This window comes from Drosophila mojavensis, unplaced genomic scaffold, assembly GCF_018153725.1.
Source record: "Drosophila mojavensis isolate 15081-1352.22 unplaced genomic scaffold, ASM1815372v1 contig_36, whole genome shotgun sequence".
Classification (NCBI taxonomy): Eukaryota; Metazoa; Arthropoda; class Insecta; order Diptera; family Drosophilidae; genus Drosophila; species Drosophila mojavensis.
Window position 1 is genome coordinate 6,747,116 of NW_025318858.1, and position 20,021 is coordinate 6,767,136.

The 20,021-nt window shown below is 41.1% G+C and overlaps 8 protein-coding genes and 1 long non-coding RNA gene across 13 annotated transcripts in view; 5 read left to right on the forward strand and 4 right to left on the reverse strand.

Annotated features, from left to right (window-relative positions):
- Window positions 1-4,522, reverse strand: part of LOC6576166 (brain tumor protein) — a 36,381-nt gene extending 31,859 nt beyond the window's left edge. For all 4 annotated transcript variants that reach the window (XM_044008613.1, XM_015165029.3, XM_032729342.2 and 1 more), the window contains exon 1: window positions 3,886-4,522. The gene's annotated coding sequence lies outside the window, so the exon portion shown is untranslated. The remainder of the gene's footprint in view (window positions 1-3,885) is intronic.
- LOC122757177 lies at window positions 2,239-3,835 on the forward strand. Its single transcript, XR_006357104.1, has 2 exons — window positions 2,239-3,357; window positions 3,492-3,835. It is a non-coding gene; the product is annotated as an uncharacterized LOC122757177 (long non-coding RNA).
- Window positions 4,523-4,594: 72 nt separating the features above from the next.
- Window positions 4,595-5,104, forward strand: LOC6576167 (probable DNA-directed RNA polymerases I and III subunit RPAC2). Its single transcript, XM_002002130.4, has 2 exons — window positions 4,595-4,701; window positions 4,765-5,104. Exons 1-2 carry the CDS (start codon window positions 4,684-4,686, stop codon window positions 5,065-5,067), a joined length of 321 nt encoding a protein of 106 aa, XP_002002166.1. The 5' UTR covers window positions 4,595-4,683; the 3' UTR covers window positions 5,068-5,104.
- LOC6576168 (dynactin subunit 6) lies at window positions 5,017-5,835 on the reverse strand. Its single transcript, XM_002002131.4, has 2 exons — window positions 5,731-5,835; window positions 5,017-5,663 (listed from the first exon to the last, which is right to left on the reverse strand). Exons 1-2 carry the CDS (start codon window positions 5,745-5,747, stop codon window positions 5,123-5,125), a joined length of 558 nt encoding a protein of 185 aa, XP_002002167.1. The 5' UTR covers window positions 5,748-5,835; the 3' UTR covers window positions 5,017-5,122.
- A 224-nt stretch (window positions 5,836-6,059) lies between these two features.
- LOC6576169 (asparagine--tRNA ligase, cytoplasmic) lies at window positions 6,060-8,297 on the forward strand. The gene is made up of 2 exons (XM_002002132.4): window positions 6,060-6,215; window positions 6,391-8,297. Exons 1-2 carry the CDS (start codon window positions 6,182-6,184, stop codon window positions 8,031-8,033), a joined length of 1,677 nt encoding a protein of 558 aa, XP_002002168.1. The 5' UTR covers window positions 6,060-6,181; the 3' UTR covers window positions 8,034-8,297.
- Window positions 8,298-9,580: 1,283 nt separating this feature from the next.
- Window positions 9,581-10,499, reverse strand: LOC26527341. Its single transcript, XM_015165031.3, has 3 exons — window positions 10,461-10,499; window positions 9,853-10,378; window positions 9,581-9,764 (listed from the first exon to the last, which is right to left on the reverse strand). The coding sequence occupies exons 2-3, from the start codon at window positions 10,369-10,371 to the stop codon at window positions 9,684-9,686; spliced, it is 600 nt and encodes a 199-aa protein (XP_015020517.1). The 5' UTR covers window positions 10,372-10,378; window positions 10,461-10,499; the 3' UTR covers window positions 9,581-9,683.
- Window positions 10,500-11,204: 705 nt separating this feature from the next.
- On the reverse strand, window positions 11,205-13,014 carry LOC6576170 (general transcription factor 3C polypeptide 5). The gene is made up of 4 exons (XM_002002133.4): window positions 12,826-13,014; window positions 12,568-12,769; window positions 12,380-12,509; window positions 11,205-12,318 (listed from the first exon to the last, which is right to left on the reverse strand). Exons 1-4 carry the CDS (start codon window positions 12,943-12,945, stop codon window positions 11,295-11,297), a joined length of 1,476 nt encoding a protein of 491 aa, XP_002002169.1. The 5' UTR covers window positions 12,946-13,014; the 3' UTR covers window positions 11,205-11,294.
- A 255-nt stretch (window positions 13,015-13,269) lies between these two features.
- On the forward strand, window positions 13,270-16,238 carry LOC6576171 (pre-mRNA-splicing factor ATP-dependent RNA helicase DHX16). Its single transcript, XM_002002134.4, has 4 exons — window positions 13,270-13,692; window positions 13,748-13,884; window positions 13,939-15,505; window positions 15,579-16,238. Exons 1-4 carry the CDS (start codon window positions 13,343-13,345, stop codon window positions 16,204-16,206), a joined length of 2,682 nt encoding a protein of 893 aa, XP_002002170.1. The 5' UTR covers window positions 13,270-13,342; the 3' UTR covers window positions 16,207-16,238.
- Window positions 16,239-16,349: 111 nt separating this feature from the next.
- On the forward strand, window positions 16,350-17,927 carry LOC6576172 (protein l(2)37Cc). Of its 2 annotated transcripts, XM_002002135.4 has the most exons (4): window positions 16,350-16,459; window positions 16,684-17,119; window positions 17,184-17,607; window positions 17,668-17,927. In XM_002002135.4, the coding sequence occupies exons 2-3, from the start codon at window positions 16,688-16,690 to the stop codon at window positions 17,580-17,582; spliced, it is 831 nt and encodes a 276-aa protein (XP_002002171.1). In that variant the 5' UTR covers window positions 16,350-16,459; window positions 16,684-16,687; the 3' UTR covers window positions 17,583-17,607; window positions 17,668-17,927. The 2 variants fall into 2 exon arrangements, with proteins under 2 accessions (XP_002002171.1, XP_043864550.1); XM_044008615.1 differs by having other exon boundaries at window positions 17,184-17,927.
- Window positions 17,928-20,021: the final 2,094 nt, after the last annotated feature.

The following is a 20,021-nucleotide window of genomic DNA, read 5'->3' on the forward strand; positions in this document are numbered from 1 at the left end:
TATATATTGTACCACTGTGCAATTAAAGCCGTCTTGCCTTTATGACATCATAAAGGTGTAATCGAAGGTGCATGCATATTTTATTATATGACCGTATATGGAGACATATACACATGCATATATACATATACACATGTATGTATGTATATAGAAACATAAAAGCACAATCAAGCGAAATTCATATGGTTTAGAGAGCTGCTCCAACTGTTCCGACTCCCCCTACTTAGCCATATGAAAATCAAATCAACGAGGGTTGCCATTGTATATGTGTATGTGTGGGTGAGTGGGAGGTGGGGGTGGCATAGGGCAGTGCGTCGCTTGGGGTCAATGCACAAAAATGCGTAGAACGTGCTGCACGCCAAACGTCGAGGGTGACTAGCGAAAAGGAAGCCGCTACCCGGTTTTCAATTCTCTGCTTTTTTGGTATGTTTCTGTCTGGAATGGTCCAGAGCATGTGCTGTGTCTCTCTCATACACACACACAAACACACGCACGCACGCACACGGCGAAAGACGGTGGCGCGAAAGTTTATTGACCCCACGCACAAGCCGACTTGCGATATATATTTTGGGGGAGGCTGCAGTTGGTTCTTCTCCTGCTGCTGCTGCTTGTTCTTCTTCATCTTCAACTTGTTGTTGCTGCTTTGCTGTTGCTGTCGTGCAAACAGCGCCCCAGAGGGTTGATTAGCAACGCCGTCGTCTGTCTGTCCGTCGCCCCCAAACGTAAGCTCTCTGCACACCACCTTCCATCTATTTTGGGGCATTAATATTATGGCTGACATGACTATTTATTTATTTGCAAGACACTTTCTCCCTCTAATGCTCAACTAGGGGTGGCGCTGTTGATGGTGGTGGCCAGACAGACGTCTGAGCCATGAAGGAAGAAAAAAAAAAAACAAAATGAATAAATGAAAATAATAAAAGCAAACCCAAAAGGATCAAAGCCAGACGTACGAATGTTATAAATTTTTGTTTTGTGCGACGGCTGCGATGAAGCGTCGAGCGCTGTGTATTCCACCCTTGCCAAAAACACAAAGCAACAACAACAAAGGCAGCCGCACAGCAACAGCAGGAGCAGGAGGATAAATAAACGAGAGGGGCAAAAATGCAAGTTGAAAAAGTGGCAGCTGTAAAAGTAAAACAATAAAAGAAGGAAGCAGAAACAGGCGATGGCAAAAAATGAAACGAAAACGAAATGAAACTGCACACACACACACATACACACGCTGTATATATGTATACATGTGCACGCTGTATGCTGTTTTGCACAGGACATTGCCGCTGGGGTAGCCAAGATATATACATATATGGGTGTTTATAAGTAAATATACATATATACTCTATTTTATGTACTCACAGCTTATACACAAGGCTCTTCTACGTAGTTAAACATTAAAGCACAAAGTTTTAATATATCCATGCAAAATGAGCTATGATTTGCAAGAAACAGACTCGATAGACAGTTAACACAATCTACCTTTTTATCGATAAAACATTGTGATCTGGCAATATCGTTTCTACAAATTATGCTTACTTATTGGTCAGCCCTAGTCACGAGGATTAATGGCGAACCATGTGCACGTGCAGTAAGCCTGCATATCCAAGTTAATGAAATGTACATTTTTATCGATAGTACGTTGGGATCTGGAAATATCATTTAGGCAGATTATGCTTGCTCATTGTGCAGCCCTGGTACTAAGGACTCGTAATAGTGAAGTAAGCAGACACTTAACGTGTATACCTAATGAATATATCGATGTTCAGCGTGCATCAAGTCGATCACTTATGCAGCTTCAAAAACAAAATTGGAAACAAAAACTGGACGTTGCAGTGCTGCCAGACGTTCCCTAGCACTGGCCCTGTTTGAATTGTCATTGTTTTTCTTGTTATTTCTGTTCTCTGCTCTCTACATTTGCTTTTTGTTTTGTTGATTTTTGGAATTCTAAAAATGCCACCGCCGCCTCCTGTCTGTAGCTCTCACGATGGACGAACGAACGATGGCGTTCAATGTCCTCTTCGTGTTTGTTTTCGCCATAGGTACACATATACACATACATACACACTTGTGTACATATTTTTATATCCATATCGTCGAAGCTGTATCGGATGCAGGCGGCTGGGCAGTCTGGGCGAATCCAAACTTGTAAGCGGCAAGGGAACGCCAGCCAGCAGATGACAGGTTTTTTCTTCTCTTTGCTTTATGGCTGTGTGTTTTTTTTTTGTTATTTCGTGGTTGCTGCACAGGATGTTGCCGTGGTATGTGCCATTGCCTTGTCTGTGTTGACGACGCCCGGACAGGGTTTTTAGTTTTCATGGTCTGCCGCGGTCGTCGTTGTTCCCTTGACAGCCAGACAGCCAGCAAGCAAACGATGCTGGCAAAAAGCCTGTGACCCGGCCAGACACAAATATGTTTACGTTCTTACATACATACTTATACGTATTTATATGCATGTATGGCAAAACGAGACAGCATTTCATTCTCATTGTTTCGCATATTCCTCTCAATATTTACAGCAGGAAATCGAAAACAAAATTAGCGAACGGAGGATCGAACTACATTTAAGGTCCGATTAGTTGATATTTTTCTGTGTAATCACTACTCTAGATGCTGTTTATTATCAAATATCTCTTTCTATTTAAGAAGAGTCTAACGGTGCAGCTTATAAATTTCCCTGTATATGAATATAAATTCGGAAGTATGTCTAATAAACAATATGGACATACTGCATTTCCCTTTGAGTCATATTAACATCTCTGTATAAAGAAATTGATCCACATAACTCGATCAAACAAAAATGCCATATGCTGATGAGCATGAATATAGCAGCTGCTGTAATGAACTTAAGAGCACTAATACGCACACACCACTGTACACATGCTATTCATGTGTATTGTATGTATGTATGTATACATGCAAATGCACTTCCAAAGGGTTCACACAATGGGGGGAACGAGTAGAGAACGAAACGCAACTAGACCAAATTGCAAATATGTTTGTATATGTAAGAGGAACGCATTACATTGAGTGAAACATGAAACGGCGCCAGCCAATGACACTCACACATTCACTCATTTAAAACTCCGCTATTACAACACACGCTTCAGCTGTGTGCGTTTGTGTATGTGTGGGTGTGGATCTGGATTGGACACCGGGACGTGAGAAACGTTTTGAGATAACGGAACATGGTTTTGCATTAGTCACCACCAAGCAAAGAGACAGGCGAGCGAGCAGTCAAAGACAGGCTGCTTTAACAAACAACAGATGTGAGCAACGATGACGACGACGCTGACGGCGCTGCTGCCACCGCCACCACCACTAAACGAATGAGTCGCAGGGCATTATTTTCTGGCAGAACATGTATGTATAAATAAAAATAAAAATAAAATATATATGAAATAGGTTGGAGAACCGAACGACCTAGCAACTATTAAACTAATAATATATGTACATAAAATATACAATCTTTTATGTACAACACTTATTATGTTTAGGAGCGTATGTATTGAAATAACAGCGAATAAAAAAGAATAACAGAATTGAACGCTGGCAGCGCGAACTGGTCTTCTAGCATACGCTTCCGCCTTTGCGCACGCTCGGCGTCAGCAGCGCAACGGCTGGCTATGTGCATGAATTTGCATAATTTCAAATTTAGTGTGTCTGTGTGATGTATGTATAGCAAGCACAGACTCACACACTGATGCTTGGTACATACACTACAACGAGGGGAGGCGTGGTAATCACAACAAAAAGAAATTCATAAAAAATGACACGTTTTTGGTAAATATATTTTCAATAAAAATATACTTTAGGTGCACTTATGTACACAAAGAGCTGATTTGAAGTTTTTTTTTTCTTATTTGATTTATTTGCTGCTTTTGCACAAACCTGTATTCCATTCGGCGTTTCTGCTGTTGTGCTTGTTGTTATTGTTGCCTCACTGCAGTTTATTTTCGCCGTTTCTTTCTTTATTCCTGTCTGCATTGACGCACTAAGCGAAGTGCTGCAAAAAAGTCTTGTGCTCGTTCGAAATGTCGGTGCTTTTTTTTTTTTTTGTTTTCTTTTGGAGCAATAAGACGTTCACGACGTTCACGTTAAATGCATTGCACAAAATAATTATGTTTGCAGTTGCATTTTTTTTTTGCCGCCTCGCTTTGCATATCATGTGCAGTCGCCGTTGTGTTTCTTTTGCCGCCTTTTCTGCTGTATACGACTTTTTGTTGATTTCAAACACAGGCGCACACACGTACGCATAGCCACATGTATGCACTTGCACAAACACAAATACAAACACACTCGCGGCGTTTTAATGTTTGCAATATGCTTATGCTGCTGCTTGTGTTTCTGTTAGGTTTGCCAATTTATGTTTCTTTTTTTTTCAGTTACAGGCTTTGAATTACACTAAAAATGTATAACCGTATCGTTGTTGCGTCCTAAATAACGATTGCACTAATTACAAAATAATAACATTGTTGTGTTTTTAAATTCGCAATGACTAAATTTCGAGCGTGTTCTCGCTGTCTGTGCAAGAAGAACACGAGTGTTGCAAGACATCGACAGCCAGCAACATATTTCTTATCGATAGCCACAGCACAGGGTTGCCATGGCTGCAGAAGCTCCGATAAGTACTGCACACGTTTTTGATGAAAACAATCTGTTTAGAGAAACTGTTGAATTTATTGCACAATGGGCGCATTAGCAGAGGTATTTACTGAAATAATAAACTGAATGAAAATTAGAAACTAAATTAAAGTCTGCGTGTCTTAGCTTGCCGGTGATGAGAAAAATGGCGATGGCTCCCGCACATTTGTTTTTATTAACGAGGGCCACACGCTAGGCAATGCACTGAAAACAATTATAGCTCGCTATCCGGAGGTCGATTTCTGCGGCTATACGATACCACATCCCACCGAGCAGAAGCTACATTTCCGCATACAGTCGCATCGAGAGCGTGCGATAGATCTGCTCAAGCGGGGGCTGGAGGATCTGGAGGCGCTGTGCGATCATACAATAGAAACATTTGAGAAAGAGATGAATACGTTTAATGCCACAGTTGTAGAGATAAATTAATATATTATACGTATACATATATGCTAGCCTATGGAAATGAGTCTTTACTTTTGATCTAGATAACACTGCGTGCTTTCTTCGGATCATAGTTTGGCTTGCGCAGGTGATGATAGTTGGGCAGCACCTTCCTTAGGAAGTCGATCTGCAATGTTTGCGAGCCCTGTTTCTCGATGGCCTCGCGTTGAAGCGCCTGCTGGCCATATACAATGGTGTTTTCGGGCATCAACTGAGCGGTGCGCATTTGAATGCCAGCGCCAATTACACAGCCACTGGACACTGTCACTCCACGGCCCACAAAACTCTTGCTTTCAAATACATTCTTGTCGCCGATCCGTGCCGCCTCCACAGTGCAGCCCACTTCAAACACATTGTGACTGCCGATGCTCAGAATATTATTGGTATCATAGCTGGCGCCGTCTGCCAAACGATGTGCAATGGTTGCATACTCTTCCACAATACAATTTTCGCCAATGATAATTGGACCAGCTTCGGCAATAATCGTTGCACTGGGATGGACAACGCAGCCAGCGGAAAAGGTGATGTCACCACGTAGTGTACTCTCCTCGCATACCACCGATTTGGGCAATATTTTTACGCTGAAATTAAATAAATTACAGTTTTGTGTAAAGTATTAATTATTGTCTAGCTGTTTTGTATGCATACTTATTTTCAACGGGCATTGCAAAAATTGTATTTACTTTTTCCTGGATGTTTACGTTTGTTGCTCAAAATGGTATTAATCGACTAGTCGATATATGGTATTAATCGAAACAGCTGTTTAAATATTGTTAATGTTATTAATAATAACATTAATTTGAGACTAGTTGAAGTAATTAACTATTAAAATTAAATAATATAATTTATATAATCATAGCATATGTTTAGTCTAGTGTTTTTTATTAGACCAGAAATTCATGCTGTCTGTTAATATCAGTGCATATTAGGGAAAATGTTATGCCACACTGTTAAAAAAAGTCCCATTGCCTTAATATACCAACATTCTTCTTTCTGTGTGCAACATATAAGCTGATGCAATTTTAGTGCAGTTTTTCTAAGCAAGCTGTGAGCTTATAAAATTGTTACTTGGAAAAATATTTGTCATAATTCAAGCAAAATGCCTACGGAACAAATGGCTGATCTAACCATGAGTAAGTATTCAAGTTAGCGAACAATAAATGTGTATGCGGCATTTTAGGTCGTCCACGTTGCCAATACATGTGTATGTATGTATGTAGTTCTGTGTACATTTGCTTATGTGTTTGTGTATTTGCCGATATAAGTTCTTAATATTTGTGCATTTTATTCATGTACTGGTAATTTTAGGTGCGCTTTTTACATCGGAAAAGCGTGGAAGCGATGAGTCAGGCGATGGCAGCGAGACAAATCCCTATAAAACAATTTTGCAAGCAATGCGTCATGCTGCTAAGGAGCCCTTCCCCACAATCTATGTGGATAGCAAGGATCCAAAGGCCAGCCAGCTTTACGAACCGGCAGCCAAGTCACAGCTGAAGAAACTCCAAAAGATATTTGTGCGCGAGAGCCAGAAGAATGCCGATAAGCTACAGCGCGAGGCCGTGGATGCTGAGAAGCGTGCCCAGAATCTGGAGGAGGCGCGCAAGGTGAAGATCAGTGAAGACGCCAGCTTGCCGGCAGCCCAAAGGATACGCATCGAAAAGGGTGCCGATTACCGCAATGCACGTGTCAAAATCTACGGCTGGGTGCATCGATTGCGCCGGCAGGGAAAATCCCTAATCTTCATCACGTTGCGCGACGGCAGCGGCTTCCTGCAGTGCGTCTTGAATGATCTGCTTTGCCAGACGTACGAAGCGCTGGTGCTGAGCACCGAGAGCACCGTGGTGCTCTACGGCACCTTGAAAGTGGTGCCGGAAGGCAAGACAGCTCCGGGTGGACATGAGCTGATTGTGGATTATTGGGAGCTTATTGGCCTGGCACCACCGGGCGGCGCCGATGCCATACTCAACGAGGAGGCGCATCCCGATGTCCAGCTGGATAACAGGCACATCATGATTCGTGGCGAGAACACCTCGAAGGTGCTCAAGATGCGCTCCGTGGTGATGCAGGCGTTCCGTGCGCATTACTTAGATCGCGGCTACAACGAGGTAACGCCGCCCACGCTTGTCCAGACCCAGGTCGAGGGCGGCTCCACGCTGTTCAAGATGCAGTATTTCGGCGAAGAGGCCTACCTCACCCAGAGCTCGCAGCTGTACTTGGAGACCTGCCTGCCGGCCCTAGGCGATGTGTTTACCATTGCACAAAGCTATCGCGCTGAGCAGAGTCGCACGCGTCGTCATCTGGCCGAGTATACGCACATTGAGGCCGAGTGTCCTTTCTTGACCTTTGAAGATTTGCTGGATCGCATCGAGGACTTGATCTGTGATGTGGTGGATCGCATTTTGAAGTCGCCGTGGGGCTACATAGTGAAGGAGCTCAATCCTGATTTTAAGCCACCAACGAAGCCATTCAAGCGCATGGAATACGTGGACGCCATCAAATGGCTGAAAGAGAACAATGTGCCCAAGGAGGATGGCACCTTCTACGAGTTTGGCGAGGATATACCCGAGGCGCCCGAACGCAAGATGACGGACACCATCAACGAGCCGATTCTGTTGATCAGATTCCCAGCTGAGATCAAATCGTTTTATATGTCACGCTGCCAGGACGACCAACGGCTCACCGAAAGCGTCGATGTACTGTTGCCCAATGTGGGTGAAATTGTTGGCGGTTCGATGAGGATCTTCGATAACGACGAAATATTGAAGGCCTATGCGCGCGAGGGCATCGATCCCGCGCCATACTACTGGTACACAGACCAGCGGGTCTACGGCACCATGCCCCACGGTGGCTACGGCCTGGGTCTGGAGCGCTTCCTCTGCTGGCTGCTCAACCGCTATCACATCCGTGACGTTTGCCTTTATCCTCGTTTCCTCGATCGCTGCAAGCCTTAAAGCGCCCCATCAAATCTTCAGCTATAGCATTTATATTTCAAAAAACTATGTTCGCTTGAAGCTTTAATATACTTTGCATTAAATAACTTACGTCCGTATCACGTATAATAAAGAAGCACGCCTATAGTGGCGAATACTTTAGGCCTAGAAAAGTCTGCTGAGCAAATGAAAGAGAATTATGCTTGTGAAGTAGCTCAGCTAATTTGAAATGAACTTCAGCTAAATGTTAACTTCAATAAAGCAAAAATATAATTTGTTCGACTACATAATATTTGTATCATTATACATATCTATGACGGTACCTCCATATATACCTGTATCTATCTATGAAGAGTGCTCTATCCTGCTGTTGCTCAGTGCTTGCATGTATTTAATCTATGGATCGTATATACATATCTGTCGGTATATACATATATGTATCTACGTATGTGTCATATATCTATATCCATATCTATATTTATCGATATGTCTATATATCTGTGGATATATCTACTTATGTATCTTTTTCTCTATGTATCCATGGATCTACGTATCTGTGTGTCTATGTACCTATTTATCCATGTATGCATATATCTGGTTTCATGTAGGCATTTATGTAGGTCTTGCAGTTTACTCAACATTTTATTTTTAATTTGCTAAATCAGAAGAGTGAGAGCTATACGTGCCTATTGAGAGATTGAAATATTTATTGTCGGAATATATTTTAATAGTTCACATAAATTTGAAATTAATAGCTCTTTGAAAAGTTCTACGAGCCAATCTCTAACTGATATGAGAGAAAACGAAGCAAATATTGAAAAATGCCACAATTTTTATATATTACTCTACTGATAGCAAAGACTAACTAATAGAAAGAGATAATGTATAGAGATATGAGAATAGATTGATGCAGATCGTCGTAGGTTAGGTGTTTATTGCTTGATTATCATAACAGCGCTCAATCAAGTATTAAATGCAATAACCTATCTCTAAGATAAGCTATTTGAATAGTAGGCAATCAGATTACCCTTGCTTACAAATACAAATACTAAAACTTAAATATACTTAATGCTCAACTCTTGGCATTTAGCTCCTTCCTCGCTAAGATTATGACCACCCAACGTTGGAAAACTTGAAACAATTCAAAACTATTGTAATAAAACCGGATATAAACATGTATTAACTCTAAGACCAAAGCTCTAATTATGGAATATGGTCAGTTGATATAGTTTTTATGAAACTTTATTTATTGACCAATTAAAATTTTAAAAATATTTATGACTAAGGAAGCTCTAAAAATGGTATATTGATAGTTTATATGGTTTTAATACAACTTATTTTTTGACTACTGAAAATTTGTAAATTTCACTTTAAAATATTATTTTAAAAAATCTTGATTTTGTAATAAAAAACAAATAAATCACTACCACCGTACCGTATAGTACTTGCAAGCAATCTATATGATCAACAAAATGTACATGGATTTAATGAGTGAAAGGCAGGCAGAAAGAGCCAATTCTCCCTCAAATGCCTAACTGAAATACCGTAATTTGAAAAGAAAAAAAAAATTATTCTGAAATGTTTTTCTTTTTATTTGTAAGCCCAATTGAGACAAGTACACTGAAAATTTGGAAATTTCGCACTTTTAAAATGGAAACAGAAGACGTTGCGCTAACAGTGGCAATGAGTGCGTCGCTGCCTTTTGTAATTGGTTTGGCGTTTTTCGCGTTCCATGGCACTGATCTCGTAAGCCTATATGTGGAGGAAGAGGAAGAGGTAAGATTATGGTTAAATGTTTTCAGATGTATATGTAAATTTATAGTAAGTAATGCTGCCTTGCCTGACGACGATATTTTTCTTTCTTAGAGTCGCTCAGATTCCTCCACTCATATGCCGCGAGTATTACTAGCTGTTTAGGCTGCAGACCGCAATATTTACGGCGAATCGTACGCACGAAGTTCAGATAAGCATTATTTGTGACGGGGCCCGGTTTGACCCATTTTTTGGGCTTCTTGCGCTTACCACGTGGTTGATTGACACATTTGGCCGTCGTTTTGTGTATCGGACTGTTTATTCTCTTTCTTTGTGTATAGCGTGGAGCCTTCCCAACATTGGGATCATTCATTGGACAATCGTCCTCACTGTCATAATCGCTTTCATCCATCTCCACGCAGCTTGGACTGTGCTCTGTATCTTCGTATATATTGCGATATGCTTCTCTTTGATGCAAGGGCATTCGATTCCATATTTTGGCCGCGCGAATATAATTTTTCATTCTTGAATCGTGTTGATTGATCTGCTCAGGCTCGCAGCCAGAGCCTGCTTCAATGTCTACGTCCATTTTCTCTTCCTCGTCCATTATATCTCTTGATTAGTAAGTATATATATTTACATTTATTTATATTTAAACTCACTATATAAGCAATCAATGAACGTAAATATACTTACAAAAAATTTTCAAAATATTCAATAAAAGGTACTTAAAAGTAAAAAATCCTTTTTTTTTTTTTTTTTTTGTTACACTAATAAAATATTTTTTTTTTATAAAAATACAAAAATGTTGCTGAACATACAAACACCGTTAAAGTGCGGAAATTAAAATTTTATTCATGTTCAGAGAATCGATCAGAATTATAAATTGTAGCCTACTTTCTTCTGGTTTCTCCCCAGCATTGTGGAAAACGGAACTCCTGAAGGTTGGAAAATCTCCGTCCTATACCCATAAACCTCTTCCCCAAAAAATGAGTTATTAAGCAATGCTTCAATTTTTGATCACAAATTGTGAGCTCTCTGCTACATTGCTGTTAAACTCTCAAATTTCACTCAAAGCGGCGTTAGTTATTCTGTTAATTTAACAGACATGTTGCATATCAAGTTACAATCAATTGTGTACTGTTGAGTCTTTTAATACTGAAAAAATTTTACAGCTGTCCACTTTGAGTGATGTTAAGTATTTCAAATTAACAGAGCAGCTCTGTTTTCAACACTGTTAAACCATTACAATCTGGACAAAGTTTACAGATCGGTTTATTTTAATCGTCACGTTCACCTTAAGCATTTTTTCCCAACTCTGCTAGTACGTATTACATTTACATTTGTTGCCTAGCTTGATCATGTATTAAACTAATCCTCATTTGCACAAATACATATATATTTCAAAACCTGTTTCGCCCTTTCCATAATACATATAACTTTTGATCTTACATATAACGTAAGGCTTTTATTAAGTATATTACTAAACTATAGTAGATCACAGATTACGTCGTTGTGAATTTTGTAAGATTAGTTTGTAATATTGTTAAGCAACTGTTCAATATTCTTGTCGACGATATTTTCGGCAATGGGTGTTTCATCCACATCCATGTCCTCTTCTTGAGTTTCCTCGTCTTCTATGTAATACTCCTCGTCCTCAGCCTCAGCCTCAGCCTCAGCATCAGCATCAGCCTCGGCTTCGGCTTCGCCATCGGCTTGGGGTACGGCCTCCACCTCGGCAGTCAGATGCTCTTTTCGATAATGATTACGCAACAACTCGCTGATCATCGCGCACACAATCTGTCGCAGCTGTGAATCAAAGCTAGGTGGCAGCCAGCCGGTTCGCTCATTGCAAACAGCGCCGGTTAACGGTGTGGGTATCTTTTCCAGCATTTCCTGTATTTTGGGCAATCGCACATCGCAATATCGTAGCATGCATTGCCTAGACCGCGGCAACTTTTGACCATCGAAATATGGATAGTCGATGTTTTGGACCAGTTCACTTTTCACATCGTCGTTGGCGGTCGTTGAAGATCTCTTCTGTTTTGCCGACTTGCGGGAGTAAACGAATTCCGAGACGCCCGAGCCGAAGCGTAAGCGAAAGTCAAATGTCTGGTAATATCGACTTTTAAAGTCTTTGCGTGGATCATAGCCGTAGCGTACATACATCGTCCGCCAAGGGCCATTGCTGAAGTAAAATGCCAGCGAGGGTATTATGCACTTCAGTTTTTCGTTGGTGATACCCGACTCGTAGAGCAGCGCTACCCGCGTCCAGATCGGAATTTCATCGAAGAGTTTTTTAACGCGTGCGAATTGCTCGTCCGACACATATTTGACCTTAAGGCGCTTATGTACCTGCCCATCTGGCTGAGTGGGAAACGTATCCTGCATATTGAAAGAGACGACATCGTGATTGTCATATGTAGACTTGGCCAGTACACCCAGTACTTCGTGGCTTCCATCGTCAGTGCCATCCATGCGATAGTGTCCACTGTGCACGACGTCAACACGTGCAAATAGTTCTGGCAGGCAAAACAGCTGCGGATGCGGCCGGCTGCAAGGCAATGTTTTTTATTAGTTCTATTCTATTTCATTCCATGCTTTGTGTTGCTCACCTGAAATATTCCACGTCCGAAACATCGCGCGGCTGCAACTGATCCAGTGCATATTTCAGCTCCGTTGCGGCAGTGGCGCTCTCACTTTTGGGTGTGCGCCACAGCGGCAGGTACTGGAAGTCACAAAGAGCTACCAGTAGCAGTTTCTGCTGTTAATCATATTCAAATTGTCAGTATGCCTTACTTACATTCAAATGAGAAGCTTCGACTGCAATGGCCCAGGACACGAACAAAATGTTGAGGTGGGCGCGATTTGTCGCGTTTATGGCGTCGCACAGTTACTGATAATAAAACACCCGATTTGTCTGTACAGTCACCGAAGGCGGGCTTGTTATATGGATTATCCGGATGAAAACGCAACTCCAAGCGCTTCTTCTCATCTCCCAGAACCTGCATAGGAAATTATAAGCATTTTTATTGAAATTAATCTTTATATTATGTCTTACCTTGGATATGTTGAGAATGCCACCTAAGGTGGCCAGCATGCGATCTGTGTTGACCACGCGGCCAGGGTATTCAATGAGTTCATATTCTTGTTGTGGACAAAAGCTTAATTGACGAGACATGCTCAAAATTGTGTTGTTTACTACTGGAAATATGAGTTTATGAATTGTGCGTTTCGAGAACTAGGGCTGCACGTAGCGCGCGAAAAGTAATCGATTTTTTAAAAGGTATAAAAATATCGATGTATTGCGATATTAATAGAATGGTAATATTTGATAGTGTTTAGTTTATTTTCTCTAAATTAATTTAAGTTAAAGTAATATATATATAAATAATAAAAGATCTTCTTGATTTATTATGATCTCTCCCGCTCGATAGCACGTTAAATAGAAATGATAACATATTTGTTTACTTCATATATCGATATACAATATTAAATGTATTATGAACAGCGTATTAGTCTAAGCAGCCGGCAACTGCCCTTGTTGTTTGGCTTTAAATTGTGTATTTTACTAAAATATGTCGAGTAAAAATCGTAAACGCACAGCCAGCAGTAGCAGCAGTGCCGAAGAACCCGACAGCGAGGAGGAGTCCCGTATTAAGGATTTGCGTGAACGTGATGAGTTTGCCAATCGCTTAAAGCAACGCGATGAGGAGCGAACCCGCAAAGTGGTCGAAGCTACAGGCGGACGCAAGGCAATTGAAGAAGCTACCAAGCGGCTGAAACTAGAGCATGAGGATCGAGATAAGATTGTGCCACATCTGCGTGTGCAGTCACGTCGACAGTACTTGGAGAAGCGCAAGGATGACAAAGTTGCCGAGCTAGAAGCAGATATACTCGACGACGAGTACCTCTTTGAGGAGAGCGTGTAGGTATTTGCCATATAAATGTGTTCATATTTAATTTTCATTTGAGATCTTTAGGCTAACCAAGCGGGAACGGGAGGAACGTCAGTACAAGAAACAGCTGTTGAATATAGCTAAAGAGCATGAAAAGGCACGTGAACTGGAGCGCATTCAGCGCTATCACATGCCCCAGGATCTTAAGAAAGGCGAGCGATGTAAGTATAGTATCAGATCATATAGAAATATTGATTAAACAATTTGTGTTACAGCGGAGTACGTGGAGGTGGATGACTTTGAGAAGCAGCCCAATTCGGAGCAAAAGAAATGGGAGGCTGAACAATTGGCCTCGGCGCGTTTTCAGTTTGGTGCCAAAGATGCCAAGGCTGAGGAGGAATATGAGCTGTTGCTTGACGATCAGATTGATTTCATTCAGGCCCTAACGCTTGATGGTAGTCGCGAAAAGGCTGCCAAGGAAACGGAGCTAACAGAAAAGGAACGCAAACGCATGACTTTGGAAGAAACACGCAGATCGTTGCCGGTTTATCCCTTTAAGGAGGATCTCATAGCAGCTGTAAGAGAGCATCAGGTGCTGATCATTGAGGGCGAGACTGGTTCTGGTAAGACCACTCAAGTACCGCAATACCTTGTTGAGGCAGGTTTCACGGCGGATAAGAAGATGATTGGATGTACGCAGCCGCGTCGTGTGGCTGCCATGTCCGTGGCGGCTCGAGTAGCTGAAGAAATGGGCGTTAAGCTGGGCAACGAGGTGGGCTACAGCATCCGTTTCGAGGACTGCACTTCAGACCGCACCATACTCAAGTACATGACAGATGGCACACTGCATCGAGAGTTCCTCTCTGAACCAGATCTGGCCTCTTACAGCGTCATGATTATTGATGAGGCGCACGAGCGCACTTTGCATACGGACATTCTGTTTGGACTTGTCAAGGATATAGCACGGTTCCGACCGGAGCTTAAGCTACTGATATCCAGCGCTACGCTTGATGCCGAGAAGTTCTCTGCCTTCTTCGATGATGCTCCCATTTTCCGCATACCCGGCAGACGGTATCCGGTGGACATATTCTATACGAAAGCACCCGAGGCTGATTATATTGATGCCTGCTGTGTGTCCGTGCTGCAGATTCATGCTACGCAGCCACTTGGCGACATCTTGGTATTTCTCACTGGCCAGGACGAGATCGAGACGTGTCAGGAGGTGTTGCAGGATCGTGTCAAGCGCTTGGGCTCCAAGATTCGCGAGCTCATTGTTGTTCCAGTCTATGCCAATCTGCCAAGCGACATGCAGGCCAAAATCTTTGAGCCAACGCCGCCGAATGCACGCAAAGTGATCCTTGCTACGAACATTGCGGAAACATCATTGACCATAGACAATATCATCTATGTCATTGATCCGGGTTTCGCTAAGCAAAACAATTTCAATTCACGAACAGGCATGGAATCATTGATGGTGGTGCCCATCTCGAAGGCTTCGGCTAACCAACGAGCGGGACGAGCTGGCCGTACGGCACCCGGTAAATGTTTTCGCCTGTACACCGCCTGGGCATACAAGCACGAGCTGGAGGAGAATACAGTGCCGGAAATTTGTCGAATCAATCTGGGCAATGCGGTGCTCATGCTCAAAGCCTTGGGCATTAATGATCTGATACACTTTGATTTCCTCGATCCGCCGCCCCACGAAACGTTAGTGTTGGCACTGGAACAGCTATATGCATTGGGTGCACTCAATCATCATGGTGAATTAACCAAACTGGGCAGACGCATGGCAGAATTTCCTGTTGATCCTATGATGGGCAAAATGCTGTTAGCCAGCGAAAAGTATGTGCTGCAATTATTTATTTTTTTTTTGTTTATTGATAAATGTAAAAATCTTTTCTTCTTTATCTTACAGGTATAAGTGCTCTGAGGAGATGGTCACCATAGCGGCCATGCTGTCAGTTAATAGCGCCATATTCTACCGGCCCAAGGATAAGATCATACACGCTGATACTGCGCGAAAGAATTTCAATCATATGCATGGCGATCATCTGAGCTTGCTGCAGGTCTATAATCAATGGGCGGAGACGGATTATAGTACGCAATGGTGCTACGAGAACTTTATACAGTATCGCTCCATGAAACGGGCACGAGATGTGCGCGAACAATTGGTTGGTCTAATGCAGCGAGTGGAAATCGATATGGTTAGCTGTCTGCCGGAGACAATTAACGTGAGGAAGGCAGCGACGGCAGGCTACTTCTATCACGTGGCACGTTTGTCGAAGGGCGGAAATTACAAAACAATTAAGCACAATCAAACGGTTATGATACATCCCAATTCTTCGTTGTTTGAGGAGCTGCCACGATGGGTGCTCTATCATGAGCTAGTATTCACCTCCAAGGAGTTCATGCGTCAGGTTATTGAGATTGAAAGCAAATGGCTCCTGGAGGTAGCACCCCATTATTACAAGGCAAAGGAGCTGGAGGATTCGACTAACAAAAAAATGCCTAAAGGAGCCGGACGTGCGGAGATGACGCAATAAATGAATCTGGACACATTTTTATAAAAACAATATTTGAATTGTTTTTTCTTAAAATATTGTGGAATCTATCGACATATCGATATTTGTACCTAATGTGCAGCACTAATCATCAGCACGCATTCACATTGCCGCTGTTGGCATTTTTCAACACTGTCAGCTGTCGTTTCATTGCGTGCGGTTTTAATAAAGCGAGCAATATTGTAAAACTTTAGCGTAATTATACATTTTTCACTAACGCAGAATCAATTAAAAAGTTAGTTAAACTGTTTATTGTAAATATTTATACAAGAAAAATATACTATATACCTTAATAAAAGCGTAAGCTGTCCACTTGACAAGTTTACATGACGTTCTAACCTATAAATCTGATGAAATGTGAAACTGAGTCGGCTTTCCAATGATTTACATAAACATATACACAATAGACATTTACTAATTTATATAAACTGTATAATTTTCTGTTTTTGTGTTTTTAAGTATAATGGCTGCTCAGTTCTTTAACCGCATTGGCCAAATGGGTCTTGGCGTTGCTCTGCTCGGCGGCGTTGTGAACTCCGCATTATATAATGTTGATGGTGGCCATCGGGCTGTGATTTTCGATCGCTTCACCGGCATAAAAGAGCATGTTGTTGGTGAAGGCACACACTTCTTCATACCTTGGGTGCAGCGACCCATTATATTCGATATCCGCTCCCAGCCCAGAAATGTTCCAGTGATAACCGGCAGCAAGGACTTGCAGAATGTGAATATTACGCTGCGTATCTTGTATCGCCCTATTCCGGATGAGCTACCAAAGATTTATACGATTCTCGGCCAGGATTACGATGAGCGTGTGCTGCCTTCGATTGCGCCTGAGGTGCTTAAGGCCGTTGTCGCTCAATTCGATGCCGGTGAGCTGATTACACAGCGTGAGGTGAGCTCAAATAATTTATTGCTGTATTAAACATAAATTAAAAAGAGATGTTTGTCATCTTTAGATGGTGTCGCAACGTGTGTCCCAGGAGTTGACTGTGCGTGCCAAGCAGTTTGGCTTCATCTTGGATGACATCTCGTTGACTCACTTGACCTTTGGACGTGAATTCACACAGGCTGTGGAAATGAAACAGGTGGCCCAGCAGGAGGCCGAGAAGGCACGATTTGTCGTCGAGAAAGCAGAACAACAGAAGTTGGCTTCCATTATTTCAGCTGAGGGTGATGCCGCTGCTGCCGATTTGCTGGCCAGGTCGTTCGGTGAGGCTGGCGATGGTCTGGTTGAGCTGCGTCGTATTGAAGCTGCCGAAGACATCGCCTATCAGCTATCGAGGTCTCGTGGCGTCGCCTATTTGCCCAGCGGACAAAGCACCCTGCTGAATCTGCCCTCAACCCTGGCGCAGTAGAGCTCGTGCCTCATCGTCTTAAGTTGTAACTACCTGTAGCATTTATTAAGTACTTTCGATTTTGTTTCTAAATCAAACATCACAGCAACGTGTTCTGCATTTTGCATTCATCGCTCGTCCGCAGTAACCAATCAGCCAACATTTGATCATTTTTGCGCTTTGATTACCTGTTCCTATATATTGTTCAACTTTTGTTGTTGCCAACTGAACAATTTGTGCGAGCATCTGAGCAGCACTCAGATGGAATGGGCGAAATCGATTTACATGTTGCTGGACTATTCAAAAATTTGTTATGTGAACAAAAGAATTCAACACAATAAATACATATTAAATATGAAACCTAAATATTTGGAGTTTGTAATATTAATATTAAAATGCAATATTTAAACTCGGCCCACGAATTTGAACGGAGTACAATATACGTATGTACATACGTATGTTTCCTTCAAATGTGGCTTATCTCTGTCTTTCCGGTTAAATTATCAACCTAAGCCACCTGATGTTGTGAGTTACAACAGATTTATTTATATAGAATTTTCTTCTTTTCCTGTTCGTAATTTAGATTCTCTAAGAATATCCCTACTTTTACTTTTATATCTTTTTTAATTTTTTGTTTTTATTTACTTTATATTTGAATCTTATAAGAAAAATCGTCTACTGAACTGTTAATCTAATCCTCGCACTGCTCAACCATTTGGTCTTTTAGAAAACATGCATAAACATCACTATAAATTACTCTCACTATCATTGAAGAGTTGAACAATGATTAGTAAAAAAAAAATAAAAAAATAAAAAAAATACTAACTAATCATTTATAAAAATTCCCTTATCTTTACGTGTTATTTGGCTGCAAACTATTTTGGTTTTTTTGAGAATAAGTGTAGGAGAGGGCGTGTCTGAATCTTGAGGACATTAATATATATTTGATTCTTTCTATTTTTTAGAAAGTAACAACAAAAAACACAAAAGTTGGTAAATACATAAAAATACATATATACAAATGTACTATATTTTTATTTAGAAGCATATAGATCTTCTTTATGTTCAACAATCAACGTTTATAATATATGTATGTCATCATGTTTCGATTGCCTACTAATCTAAACTAGTAAATTAATAGAGATATTATGACATACACAGATTCTGAAAAGATGTTAGATAACTTTAACATAATCTTTGAATTTAAAAATAAAAGCTTTCCTATAATCATTGATTTTTGTACAAAGATACGGTTGATTGCTTTTAGTATAAATAAGTTAGAATATAAATTAAACAAAAACCTATATTCACTGACTCTACTCTTGTTTTTGTAATTGCTCAACATTTGACTATGAATGGTGAAGTTTTTCGGTATCCTTAGCTCGACAGAAGGTTAAGGCTTATCAGGGCAAAAGTTATTTTCATCTATCTATGTTAAATATTTCCAAAAGCAATTTTTATCACTGCATACAGAATCCATTTGAGCTTTGTCTGCTTGTTTATGTAATCCCCCACTTCTGGGCGCCGTCACACAAACCCTCAGTATTTCAACTCAAGTCAGCCATAAATCAAATAGAAGTACTTCAGCATCGAGTAAGAAAATCAACATTTTCTCCCTCCTTTCCACTCATTAGAGTTGAAACGCTTCCCCATGGGGGTGGGCTATTGTGCGACAGCACAATAAGAGAAAAGTTAACGGTTGCCATGGCAAAAATCTGTTGATTCATTCAAGTGATTTGCCAAAGTGGCTTCGTTGAAATGCCAGGCACACGCACACACTCAGCAACAGTTGGGTGGCGCCAACTCCTTCTGCCCACAGAAGGAGGGAAGGAGACAGAGAATCTAAAGAGAGTGGACGTCATGGAATGTGAATGGACATAGAGAGCGCAAATAATGCGGAGCGTAGCATATACATACGTCAGCATACATTAATGTAGTCCCTCTCTTCCTCTCTCTCACTCTCTCTCTGTCTTTTGCTTTATCTATGAGTTAACGTTACAAAAACAATTTCTATAGTTGGTCCGGCAAATCGAGCGTTAAATGTAAATTCAAGTTTTTTGATTTTGCTTGGAAATATTTTTTATACTTCTTTCTCGTTTACTATTCAATTCATGTTTATCGCCTCTGTTAGTTTGAGGAATCCCCATCACAACGGATGAGTCACAGTGAGGGAATTGTTTTATTTACTGTTAAAAAACTGGATTATACGCAAGCTAATTCAGTCTTGAGCTTGACTGAAATATATTCTCTCATCTTGCATACGCAGGTGTAATGCACTTTGTGTGAAAATGACAGCGTGTGCAAAAAAAAAAAAAAAAATTATTTTTTTGGTTTGTTAGCAAAAGTACATTTAAATTATATGCACACCGAGGCACACTTGTTATTTTATAGTACAAATTAATTTATTCAATTTCAGTTCAGCGTTTTGAGATTTGCGATTGAGGGAAGCGAGTGAACCGG